The sequence below is a fragment of the Taudactylus pleione genome, unplaced genomic scaffold (genome assembly GCF_031769625.1).
Source record: "Taudactylus pleione unplaced genomic scaffold, aTauple2 ptg000034l, whole genome shotgun sequence".
NCBI lineage: Eukaryota > Metazoa > Chordata > Amphibia > Anura > Myobatrachidae > Taudactylus > Taudactylus pleione.
Window position 1 is genome coordinate 5,143,913 of NW_028284436.1, and position 13,565 is coordinate 5,157,477.

At 44.4% G+C, this 13,565-nt stretch overlaps 1 protein-coding gene across 1 annotated transcript in view; it reads left to right on the forward strand.

Moving 5' to 3' along the window:
* The window catches only part of PTPRE (protein tyrosine phosphatase receptor type E), a 236,351-nt gene extending 224,034 nt beyond the window's left edge, over positions 1-12,317 (forward strand). Inside the window, exons 14-20 of the mRNA XM_088452177.1 lie at positions 570-663; positions 2,930-3,006; positions 5,858-5,992; positions 8,434-8,559; positions 9,333-9,484; positions 11,324-11,459; positions 11,977-12,317. Coding sequence (XP_088308303.1) covers positions 570-663; positions 2,930-3,006; positions 5,858-5,992; positions 8,434-8,559; positions 9,333-9,484; positions 11,324-11,459; positions 11,977-12,051 — 795 coding nt within the window. The 3' untranslated portion in view covers positions 12,052-12,317. The remainder of the gene's footprint in view (positions 1-569; positions 664-2,929; positions 3,007-5,857; positions 5,993-8,433; positions 8,560-9,332; positions 9,485-11,323; positions 11,460-11,976) is intronic.
* The last annotated feature ends 1,248 nt before the right edge of the window (positions 12,318-13,565 follow it).

Below are 13,565 nucleotides of genomic sequence, written 5' to 3' on the forward strand. Positions count from 1 at the left end.
CCCTGTGCTTCCTATACACACTCAGATGCACAGATATACAAGTCACATATCACATTATTCAGCACAGTCTCCTGGTGCGTCCTAGTTACATCGCATTGCAATTTAGACTCATGTTCGGCTTAAAAGACGCCCAACGTTAGCAGAGTAGCAGGGACCTGGCGGCTCATCACGCCAGGTGAGTCGTGCTGCGCAGCGTATAGAGGCTAGATGTATGAGGACACATCTGTATTTCGCTAATATTAAAACACCACAACCTGCATATATTTGAAACATTTTGGGAGAGATTTATCAAAGCATGTGGTGAGAGAAAAAGTACCAACCAATCAGCTTCTAATTGTCATGTTACAGGCTGTGTTTGAAATATGACAGGAGCTGATTGGTTGGTACTTTATTTATCTCCAAGCTTTGATAATTCTCCCCCTTAGTTTGATATAATTGGTAGCTCATTCTTTTATATAAGGAAAAACATGGACTTAAAAGTGTCAGAAATTACATTCGGTTCCATCAAACATTTCTTTCAATGTCCTTTTTATTCCAGCTATACAATTATATTTTTCCTGTATTTGTAGAAACTAACAAACGTCCGAATAATGAAAGAGAACATGAGGGCAGGAAACCTACCAGCCAACATGAAGAAAGCCAGAGTCATTCAGATTATCCCGTGTAAGTCCGGCCAATGTTAGCCACGATTTATATCATTAAATGAGACGGGACATTTTGCTGAAGTGTTATTTCTGGTGGTGGCATTATTGCTGGAGTATTTTATTGCTATGTATTAATAACTATATAGATTAAAGGGGGAAAAAATGTAAGTAAAATGTATTTTCCTAATTTCTTTTCGGTGCAGTTGATTAGGGGTCAGCACAATAGGAGACAACTGACGAGCAGGAGAGGTTGGTGGCGTTAGAACCTGCAGCCAATCAGCGTTAACATGATGATAATAGCAATGAGTATTCTCCTCCGCCTACCCCTATATGTGTACTGTATGTGTGGACAAGTTGAAAGTGACTAAACCAACGTTCTGAGCCTCTAAACATTCATCATGCCGGCCCTCCAGCTGCTGTGAAACTACACATCCCAGCATGCCCTAATAGCAAAACTGTGGAACCAACCTTATCTTTAGATCAAAATAGCCACCTGAAAACAGGCCCATCTGCGCATAGGCGCAAATCTTCATAGCCCGCCATCCCACGCATGCATCACTGAACTTTGCCTACAGCCAACGCCCCATTACCACCCCGTTATCCACCTTCAGCTGCAAGTAGAGGTGTTGAATTGCTCATAGTTGCATACGCTTGGCTTCGTAGCATTAGCAGTGCTAAGACCCCCTCAGATGGCTTGTGCCCTGCTCTGTATCATCCCCATGCTGTCTGTCTATGCTGATCTGTCAGTCAGACGAGCGCAAGAACTTTGTGATGTCTAGATTGATACAAATGTCACAGTCTGCTCTATATTAAATGGGCCGAGAACCACATGAACTACTGGTGTGGAATCTGTCACTTGGAATGCATGATGGGACTTAAGGCTTTCTAGATAAGAGGCTTTTCTGAATTTCGGAGCACGTTTGGATAGTGTATTGAAAGAAATAACTGTACGTTTATTACACAGGATACCTGAAAAATAATCCTTTTTTATGACTAGGTTCCCCAGTCTCACGTCCCCCCTATTGTAGAGATGTGCGCTGACCCCCATGTTTTGGATCTGAATTGATCTTCATGTTTTATGTTTTGGATCTGGGTGGTTGTTGTTTTTTTTTTTTTAATTGATAAAAAGTTATTAAAAACAGCTAAAATCATGCAATTTATGTAATCCAAACTCCGAAATTCAGAATTCTGTAAAAAGGTCACTCAAATTGACCCCGAATTCCTGAAATTGGTGCGGATTCGGATTTCTGGAGAACCGAACCGCACGTCTCTATCCTATTGCTATTACTTGGTAGATTCTTTGTAACAGGCATCTAACACCAGACACAGACATTGCCAGCGAGTGCTATACAATCCCGCGGATCTCTTTCCCTTCCGTCCAGCACCGACACTTGTGCAGACGATCGCTGTGGGCCTTATGCAAAGTGGAAAGCAACAGCCACAGGTGTTCCTGTATTGTATGTGTGGATACAGAACGGTATATTGGCCTGTAGGCAGCATTGCGCGCACCTTGCTGGGAGCCCGCACATCTCCGCAGGCTTGATTTCCTTCTTATCATCATAGGTTGCAGCAGCCTATACAGGTGCAAATGATACACCTGGAAACAGTGTCTACGCTTACGGCCAACTCTGTGTAACCCACTGTTCCATTGACACCATTGAACTTTGACTATAGGAGAACGCCCCATCACCAGCCAGGTCTGCCTCTCTTCGTGAGGGTGTGATTCATCGTCCTTAATTGTGTGCGCTCCTTTCCGGAGCCAGCACTGTGCGAAAACATGCAGGATACAGTATCTAGTTCCAGGAACGTGGACCCTGTTGTCTTATCCAACTTAAAAGGGATGCCTACTGTGTAATAGAATGTTGCTCCTACCTGCCACCCTCCATTTATCAGTCAGTTGCACCCTTTTCAGTGGCTCTCTAAAACTGATTACCAGGTTGCCAGGGGAAACGGCTTCTGTCATCGTTATTCCAAAAGTAGAATTCTGTAAACCATAAACTGCATTCAAAATGTAATAATAAAGTCTCAGTATAATAATGTCCCTGTTACGGGATGTGCAGAGAGCTGTCATGATTTCTGCAACCACCTGTGTGCATGCAGCAGAACAGAATCTCCATGCACTACACTGCTAAGGAATACTTTCTACACCCTCAAAGTTTCTAGCGCCTTTTAAAACACCATTAAACGAATAGGATTATTTTGTAAGCGACCACGCTCTGAGCGCATTTTACCTGTGTTATAAAATATATCATTGATTAATTGTTATTTTGTATTTTATTGCTCAGATGACTTCAACCGTGTGATCCTATCAATGAAGAGAGGAGAAGAATACACAGACTATATCAACGCATCGTTTATAGATGTACGTACTGCATGCTACATGCGTGACAGGGGCAGTGTAATGTCATAGCTGTGTGTATTTACATATTCATCAAACATTCTAAAGTGGACAAGTGGAACTGTTGCCTGAATCAACCAATCGGATTCTACCTATCATTTTATATTATGTACTACATGATAGCTAGAATCTGGTTGGTAAGGGTAACCCCTGCTCTTTTTTTCTTTAGAAGGTTTGATAAATATGCCCCTGAAAGATAAAATAACATCAGGGAAAACTAATATCATAGTTTTGTATGGAATTGGGTGAGGTTTATAAAAATAATTTTTAAAGATCTCCCTTTCCCTCCCCTATCCTCCCTTCTGCTCGTGGGTGGCTTTTGTTAAGGTTCTTGACAACACCAAAAAAATCCGTCTAGAGCTGGAGAGATGATGTCCTGCCTGTGACGATAGGGCCTGATTAACAGAGTTGTAGAGAGCCGGCCCAGGAGGGAGTGGCCTAACCGTGGCCCCTAGAATAAAAATTAAAAAAAGGGGAGCGGGGCACCGTGAGCTCCTCAGCCTGGCGCACATGCAGGGGGCGATCAGTCAAAGTGATCGCTGAAGCCAGTGGTGGAGCGCAGGTATGCCAGTCCTAGTTATTCTCTTTACACCTAACCATACACAAAAATGGGATTTATCCCATTAGGACATTTTTGCCTAGAGAGTGCGGAACTGATTCAGCGTTGGGAGTGGAAAAAAAAAAAAAGGGCTAATTTGCACCTTGGCAGAACCATGTTGCACTGGAGGTGGGGCAGATTTAGTATGTGCAGAGAGATGGGAGGGGCGTGTCCAAACTGGGTTCTAAAGTGCCGTGTGAAAAAAAAAAAAAAGCTGACCAGCATTTATGGGCTACATGCAAAAGCAGCCAGTATTTACCCTGCATGCAAAATAATATGTTTAGTCACATTCCTTGCAGTGCAGCATGGTTTGTCCAGGTGCAGCTGCTCCTTTTTATTTGAATGAGCCCCTGTATGTGTCTCTTTGTATATGTCAGACAGCTCTGACAGAAGTAAAGAGCAGATGTTTCCCTTACAAACAATGGCATATTCTGTAGTCAGATTACCCTGGCACGTCATGGTCAGATAAGTCACACTTTAACTGAGAGGATGTTCTTCAGATAAATAGAAGTAGGAATAAATACAATAACTACAGTATCAGTTATGAAGTACAATACTTTTACAGTTACATACAGATGGTAAAACAACATAACAATTCGTAGACTCTATCCTCTACAGATGTAAAGCGTTGGGAAGGGCTGGGGGATCCACCAGACAAGTAGAAACACGAAAAGGTTCCATCTCAGGGAGGAAGAGACATAAAACAACAGATGGGAAAGAGACCCCCTCCCCTATACCAGATACAGGCAACCTGAGAGACTATAGGGGCTGTTTAATCAGGCCTCAAAATTTCAAAAGGGCCACACATTACTTCATAGCATATCAGCAAAATATACAATTGTGCCAAATAAATATGAGAACACAACAGGAAGGAGCAGGGGCCACATATGAAGGCTTAGGGGGGGCCGCCTATTGCCCATCGCTGCCCTACACAGTACAAGAAGTGTGACTAGGCTCATCTATAGATATGTAAATATGTGTAAAGACCGAACAATAACAGGGGAGTGTCTGACAGCCGGGCCCCTGGCCTTTGTCTGCACTGTTTAGTCTTTTCCTCCCTATAAGCCGGCATCCTTTCAGTGTGTTTATACAATTAGCATTTTTTTCTTACATAGGGATTAAACATCAGTCCTTGTACAGATACAGGTGGTCAGCACTCACGGAACATATAGGGGAAAGCTGATGTTTATTCCTGCCCACCCTAGCACTAAATGAATTTCATTTATCTGCATCTGACAAGACAGTACAAACATACAATTAAACATACACACACACCTGGATTGTAGAATATAAGCGTTATATTTACTAAAGTGCGCGGTTTAAGAAGTGGAGTTTTTGCCCATAGCAACCAATCAGATTATAGCGATTATCTTCTAGAAGGTGCTAACTAAATAAGTAGAATCTGATTGGTTGCTATGGGAATCAACTCCACTTCTAAAAACTCGCACTTTAGTAAATATGCCCCCTAACTCTAGTGAGCAGAGGGCCTGATTCAGCAAGGAACGCACGCTAGCAGACGCACGCACCCGTCCGCTGCGAGAATATGCTAATCAATGCCTACGCACGGAGACAGCAGCACAAGATGCAGACGCCCAGCCCCATATTAAGCCCATCTCCCTATACTCACAGCCTGTTCAGTACGCAAGATAGCGTAAACATCGGTAACATCGAGAACCATCAGACTCATACGCACAATAGTGGTTGACCTGACCCGCCGCAGGATTTTGGCCGCTTCCTGTGTACAGGAAAAACATCGGCCGAGTGCGTGCGTTCTCTCCTTTGCATTCCTTGCTGAATCAGGCCCAGAGTCCTCCCCCCTCTGTAAATTCTAAAGTGAGAGTTTTTAGAAGTTTTTAGAAGTGGAGATGTTGCCCATAGCAACCAATCAGAGTCTACTTAACATTTAACTAGCACCTTCTAGAAGATAATAGCTAGAACCTGATTGGTTGCTATGGTCAACATCTCCACTTCTAAAAACTCTCACTTTAGTGCATTTACCCCTTTGGCAAAACGCTAAATCTATATGTACTATCTTCTTGAAATTTAAATGCATGTAGCATGCCTTGTGCTATTGTTATTATTATGGCATGTGTTGTAATACTAATACCCAAACTTCATGTTTCACTAATGGCCTTCAGACAATTACAGTTTTGTGAACTTTCCTCCTTTGAACCCTGTGGCCGCCATTGCAATATTTTATTTGCTATATCATTTTAGGGCTATCGACAAAAAGACTATTTTATTGCAACTCAAGGCCCACTGCCGCATACGGTGGAGGATTTCTGGAGGATGGTGTGGGAGTGGAAGTGTCACACAATTGTCATACTCACAGAGCTGCAGGAGAGAGAGCAGGTACAGTACTATAGCCCTTACTCTCATACAGCTTCCAGTATATATGTGTATAGGCATAAATAGCGCAAACAGCTGAGTTGTGTCTCTGCACACTTTGGGGCTGATGCAGAGAGCGCAGGCTGGGCCGTACTTACTCCTGCATCGCTTGCACAGACATTCGCCTGTATGCAAAGTCGTACAGGTCTCTGCGACAGAAGCGCCGCTGTCCGTGTGCTTGGCTTCATAGCCGCCATCATTATCAATGCGCACTGGCTCCTACAGTATCTCTGGTGCAAAAGATCCATCAATAAATAGGCGTGCTTCCGCTTACACACAGCTCCCAATCCTGTTGACACTACCTCACTAAACTCAGTCTACTTACCCGTTAACACCCAGTCACACCCGTTTAAGGGGAGATGTAACTGAGTTGCATATGACTGATTCGCCAGTGGATGCGCGCAGTCAGCTTTGGAGCTGGCGCAGCACAGAAAACATGCAGCATAAGTCCGCAAAGCGGACCAGCGCGCCACTACATGTCGGCCATTTTGTTTTGCTGTGCAGATATTGCATCAAGTGCAGCCAAATTGCTCACTTCAGGTGCACTTGACAAGTATGCAGTTTGTGACTGATTGACCTTGGAAACATTTGGCCTTGTTTAGAGGTTGGAGCACATACTGCTACCAGCCAATGCCAGGGGGTGCAAATGTCATTTGTTTTTTAGCATGCAGGGAAAACGCTGCTGCTTCTTAAAGTTTGTTATAGATTTGATTCCTTTGTAACACAACATGGTGTTGCCAAGGTCCAGTTTTCTAAGTCTGACTGAAGCCCATTGTATCTAGTATTGGGATTCTTATAGGGACTCTAATCCAATATTTTTTTGTTTGTATTTGTCTATTGCAAGCAATAAGGGATGAATCGTAAATACCAACTCTCCCCATTTTGGTCAGATAGTCCAGATGTGGGTAAAAGTCGAACACCATGTGCCAGACCCGTAACGGGGCGTTGGTGCACCCTGTGCCCATACCATCGTAACCCTGCTCACCTGGCGGTAGGTGGGCGGTAGCTTCCTAAGGACGCTCGGAACGGCAGTGCAGATCCCAGCACTGTGGGAGACATCATAAGGTCTCTCCCCACACAGTGCGGGAGCCGCGTAGACGGAGCAGTGCACGGGTTGCGCCAGTGTGCGAGTATGGCCGGTTCCGCCCTGTGCGATGGCACCTGCCGCACCATCCCCTTTACGGCCTTGCGATGTGTGGTACTGCAACAGCATATGGCATCCATCTAAATGGCAAGTTCTGCAAATATGTTCACAGCTGAGCTATACGGCACATGGCTTTGAATTGAATTCACCCCTATATTATGGAGTTTGGGCGTATAGTGGCAGATTTTGTGTGAATTTGGGTTTGGGGCTTATTTCGTCCCAGTTTTGCATCTAAATGTTGGGATGAATGTCTAAATAACATTGTTATTGGACCTATGACAATGCTAGTTAGTCCGCTTGCAGAGCTCACCATTCAGTAAAGGTGCCGTTAACTGTATTCTATTCCCAATAATCCCTTTATCCGATGGCAATTTTAATTAGATGTGGTAATCATCCCAAAATACAATAAATAGGGCGTGTTACCTAGTGACCAGGGATGTGTGTGACATGTTGTGACAAGAGGCGGCAGGTTATAGAACACCACTCTGCCAGACAACAGGACATTTATGTGGTTACAGGGCCGGATTCAGCACGGATCGCAACTGCAACAGCGCACGCAGATCAATGGTGGTTACTTGCGCATGCATGAGTTAGCACTGCGATCGCTTTGTGATCACTCAAGCAGAATAAAAGCCATTGCAGAGTGAGTGACAGGCTGTGAGCGTTTGGGGGTGGTGACGGGGGAGTGGTCAGAAGAGCGCAGGCGTTCCTGTCCGTTTGAACGCCGTTGCAGGGCGTGCATAAATCAGCCACTGAGACGGCATACGCAGCTTATGTCCTCACTGCGTGCAACAAGATCTGCAGTTTCTGCGGCAGGTCAGACCTACTGTAAATGTGCGTGAGGGGCCGATGTTACTCGATGTTCCCGATGTATACGCAGGGCTGCAGGGTATTACGGATGTGAAATAGCGGTAGTGGGTGTCTCTATGCTGGCTGTGCGACGGCTTTGTGATTGCATTCATCAATGTATTTTCGCAGCAGACCTGCGTGCATAATCGCAGCTGCCATCGTAATAGCGATCCGTAGTGATTCAGGCCTAGAGTCCCTTTAAGACTCTGTGTCCTGTGAGAAAAGTTACAGCAGAAGTGGGATTCCTCTTGTGGCCCTTGGATACAACAACAGATAAACGGAGATCTGTGCGTTGGATACAATGATATTTATGTAAGAGGTCTGTTGTTGGGCAATAAAATGAAACTCGTCTGTCTGGGAAAGTTCTCTCGTTTTTTAAATGAGCGTTCATTTCATTGTTTTCCTCCCCCAGGAGAAATGTTGTCAGTACTGGCCGTCTGAGGGCTCCGTGACGCATGGAGAAATAACCATAGACAATAAGAGTGACCGCTTAGTAGATACCATAAGTGTGAGAGACTTCGTAGTCACAAGTAACCAGGTAATTAAAAAAAAAGTTAAAAAGTAAAATTGATGGTGAATTAAGTAGCATAAGAATATTTGAAATGACCAGATTAGTTCCAATGGACCAGTTTTATGTTAATTCACTGTAAGCGCACTTCTAAACGTCAAGGATAATTTATCTTTTTTGTAACTTTTCGCTATTTACCGTATTCCATTTTCAGGGAAGGGGGTTTGGGGAACCTTCCATGGAACCCTTTCTTTTTGCTGGGGGTCCCTAAATAAAATCAGGACTCCAGCAAGGGGTGAGCATATGAAAGCTGCAGCGACAATAGTAACCAGACTTGGGGCTTTCAGGTGTCCTGACATCAAGTACAAGAACTTTCGTGGGACAGGCCTGGAAGCAGGGTCCCCACCAAATTTAAATGAGTGAAATAAATGTTTACTGTACCTGGAACATTATCCAATGGTCAGTCTATTACACAGCAAATTGAGGGGTCTATTTACTAAGCAGTGTTAGGAGACAGAGTGAAAAGTGATAAGGTGCCAGCCAATCAGCTCCCAGCTGTCATTTTTCAAACACAGCCTGTGAGATGACAGTAGGGAGCTGATTGGCTGGCACCTTATCACTTTTCACACTGTCTCCTAACACTGCTTAGTAAATAGACCCCTGAATGCTCATTTCACACATGCACCAGCCTTGCAGCACGTTCAGTTAAGACAAAGCCACGACACCAACAACATTACAATACAATGACGACTTTAAAGGGATTGTTCAATTGAAAGGAGCTTTAGGAATGATTTGTTGTGCAGGAGAAGCAGACACGCCTTCTGCGGCAGTTCCACTTCCATGGTTGGCCTGAAATCGGCATTCCCGCAGAGGGGAAAGGAATGATTGATCTCATTGCCGCTGTCCAAAAACAACAACAACAGACGGGCAACCATCCTATCATAGTACATTGCAGGTGAGCGAGTTGCTCTGGGTTCCATTTACATCCCTTTGTCATGCACTGACTGCTTATGTAGCAGGAGTAGAGGGAAGTGTTATACTAGGGAATAGTCACTCAGGCTCAGGAACATTGTGCATTAAGTAGATATCAGGATATATAGAATTGTAGGGATTTGCATTATTCAGCCTAGGCTGAGGAGATCCAGGATGCCTGCTCTGTTGGGAAGGATGGATACATGATCAGAGAACAGCTGTAATATAGGGTCAGCTGTCTCGGGCAGCTGTTTTTTGAGGCCAGTATGATGTAAAGAATACAGATGTGTCCTCATGGTATGCAGTCGGGAAGCCGGCAGACCTAATCCCGACAGCCGGCTTCCCGACTGCTTTATCCCGGCGAGGGTTAAATGACAGGCATCTAAATCTAGACGCCTGTCATTTTACCGACGTCGGGAGACCGGTGCCCGGCATCCCGATCGAAGGGATGCCGATCGCGGACAGCCGCGGGGGGAGGAGGGTTAGGTTTAGGGCTCCCGGGGAGACTTAGGGTTAGGCACCCCCACCAGGAGGTTAGAGTTAGGCTAGAGGGAGGGTTAGGGTTAGGCACACCCCCCCCCCCCCGGGGGACTTATGTTTAGGTGCGGGGAAGGGGGAGTTAGGTTTAGGCACTTAGAGGGGGGATTAGGGTTAGGCACTGGGGGGACGGTTAGGGTTAGGCACCCCTAAGGAGTGTTAGGGGAGGGAATTAGGTTAGTGAATACTTACCTTAGGGACGATCGGGATTTTCACCCATGTCGGGCAGCCGCTATCGGGATTCCAACCGCCGGACTTGCGTCCAGCGGTAATTCATGCCGAGTCCGTCCTCCTACATCTAGCCTCAATACACCATGTGGCGCGAGACTCCCGGCACGAGTGAGCCGCCAGCTCCCGTACAACTCGCCTTGCGCAGATCCTCTTTTTTTCATGTTCTTTTTGCCCCAAAATGTGTCTCAGTCGCAATTCTATATTTGCGGCTGTGCCCCCTGAAAACACCAGTTTTCGGTGGTAAACGGCAAATATTTAGTATGCCAATGATGTATTAAGGAGGGTACCTGCTGGGATACCTCCATTCCCAATGGCAGATCTGAAGATGGCATTAGCCGCTGTAGCTTATGGGCTACACACCACACGATTAGCCTGCAATGGCCGCCGCACATGTGCAGTCAACGGGACTGCGCATGCGCGGCAGCTCTCCGGCACATCGCAGGGACGGGCTCCTTTCGGAGCCGCTATCCCTGCATATGCCGGATAATACATCCCAGCGGTTTGATCACATCTTGCAATGCGGTCAATGAGCGGTACAGGCATGGCCAGATCGCATTGCAAGTGCCATCATTAATAAATTGGGGCCTTACTCTTATGGTGGGTACATACTATACAGATATATCTGCAGACCGCCCGTACACACCGCCGATGGACAGATATGTCTGCAGACATATCTGTCCATTGGCTGTGCAGCACAGCCAATGCGATATGTCGTGGGTACACACTGCCCGACGGGCAACAGATACATTTGCCGATCACTTGATCGGCCAATGTATCTGTCAGTGTGTTCCCAGCTTTAGGGGTATATTTACTAAAGTGAAAGCTTTTAGAAGTGGAGATGTTGCCCATAGCAACCAATCAGATTTGAGCTATTATCTTCTAGAAGGTTCTAGTTAAATGTTAAGTAGAATCTGATTGGTTGCTATGGGCAACATCTCCATTTCACATTTGGAACTTTTCTGCCTTCAGAGTAAACATTCCCATCTTTAATAAGTATGAATGAGCTTTTTTTTGATGTTCGCTCATTGACAGAATATTGTTTGTATGTTCCTAGTGCTGGTGCTGGTAGGACAGGGACATTCATCGCCCTCAGCAACATCCTGGAGCGGGTGAAAGCAGAGGGGTTACTAGATGTATTTCAGACTGTGAAAAGTTTACGAATGCAGAGACCACACATGGTGCAAACACTGGTAAGATCGGACCACGTTCAGTAAACATTTAGCTTTATGGTTATAAAGGTTTTTGCTGGGTAATCTGGAAAAAGCGATTTCCCATGTGCTCTCTTTGTGTAATGAACGGTTAGAGACGGGTCTATTTATTACATAGAGAAAATCTGGAGATAGGAATCCACATTACACTGTTTGTGGGCAGCACAGATGGTGTAATGGCTAGCATTACTGTCTCACACCACTTAGGTCTTGGGTTCGTTTCCCACGTATGGCCCAAACTGTGTGGAGTTTGTATGTTCTCCCTGTGCTTGTGTGGGTTTCCTCCAGGTACTGGATCTGTGTTATCACATAATAAAAATAGGACAGATAGTGACAAGTCACTTTCCTCTACTCAGCAACGTTACTGGTTGTATAATGTTGAGACGATTATTACATTGCATAAGTTTATACTTCTAAAGAATATAACTGTTCCGAGCGCTTATTGTAGTCCTGCTGATCCTGTATGGTCAGTTCATTTGTGTTTGTTTTTGTTTTGCAGGAACAATATGAATTCTGCTACAAAGTGGTACAAGATTTCATTGACATATTTTCAGATTATGCCAATTTCAAATGAAGGACTCGGTCTGGTTGCTATGAAGAACTAAGCGATATTCTATTTTAGTGGTTAATTTGATCTCGTCTCCGTTTCTATGCTTTTGTATTATCTTCTGCTACCAAATAAGATTTATTCTTCTCTATTTACATTCGCTATGGCGTTCTACAGAGATCCCAATACAGACCTTCATGGTGTGAAGGAGCAGATAGATGTATAGTAATGTATATATTTATTTATTTACAATAGGGCATGTATATGGCCAGAACATACATTTTCTTACTCTTTGTGACGTTACTAATGAGAGAGGGCAATGGGGGGGCTGGGGACTTTCTGTACAATGCTGCAGTTCCTGGGGGTGGGGGTAAAATAATATTGTACAGTGTTACATTCCACTGCGGGTCTGTTTAAAAAGAAAAGTATTCATCTTCAGTGCCGGCAGCTGCAGTTTTTCTCGCATCCTTATCCTGATGGGATCTCATACTGGTGAGAATCAGTCTGCGTTACTGTGACATCACTGGCCCCGCCCCATGTGTGTGACTCAACCAATCCGCACTGTTTCTGTTTAGCGTGATAAATAGCGCCCTCCTAACCAGGCGACTTGCTGCAGAGGAGTATTAGCATCATTTATACACTCCCATATGTCTTATGCATATTGTTAAGGAATACCCAGCCCCTGATATATATACATATATTGTAAACTACTTACATGAATGAACTTATCTGAACATTATAAATCCATTCCCGATGTGCAATATTTACAAGAAGGAGAATGTGAGAGAGAGAGAGAGAGAGAGAGAGACCACTGAGTACAGGTTATGTAATTAGGCAGCTTTCACTCATCCTGTATTGAGAAAGTTTGAAAGACATATCCCCCCTTCCCTCAGATTTAATATAAAGTAGAGTAACATATACCAATGTATTTCATTATTTGACATTCAAATAACTTATATATATATAAAAATAGAGAGAGATAAACATAGCGCAACCATGACACTTTTATTAACGGTAGATGCGGTGTCTGCTGTAATCTGCTAGATTAGAACCTAATTCCGGGCACACTGTTTAGCCTAATCCATCCTCCTCCTTCTATATTTCCATACATCAATTCCTACGTTGACTACAGAAATATGTCTTCCACTATCTCGTCTTCTCCCTAATGCTGCAAGGGATAATATATATATATAACTGAAGAGCCATGTAATAACAGTCGGCATGAACTCTGACCCCTCCCTCCAGTGTCAGTGATGTCACTTTCAGCGGGTTCCATCGTAACCTACGTCTACAGTCTGCAAACACTTCTGTTATTTACCATACTTAGGCATCACATACAGTACCACAGACACTCCTGTAAGACACCCAATAACAACATCACAGCTTATCCTCAAGCAATGTATAAAGAAAGGCGCACAGGCCACATACAGGAAGAAAAACACTCTGTAGAGAGGAAAAGTTGAGGATGTCCCAAACAGCACAACAGTAAAGATGAAAAGAAAAAGTTATGAAAACGATACTGTATATAATAAATAAGTGCT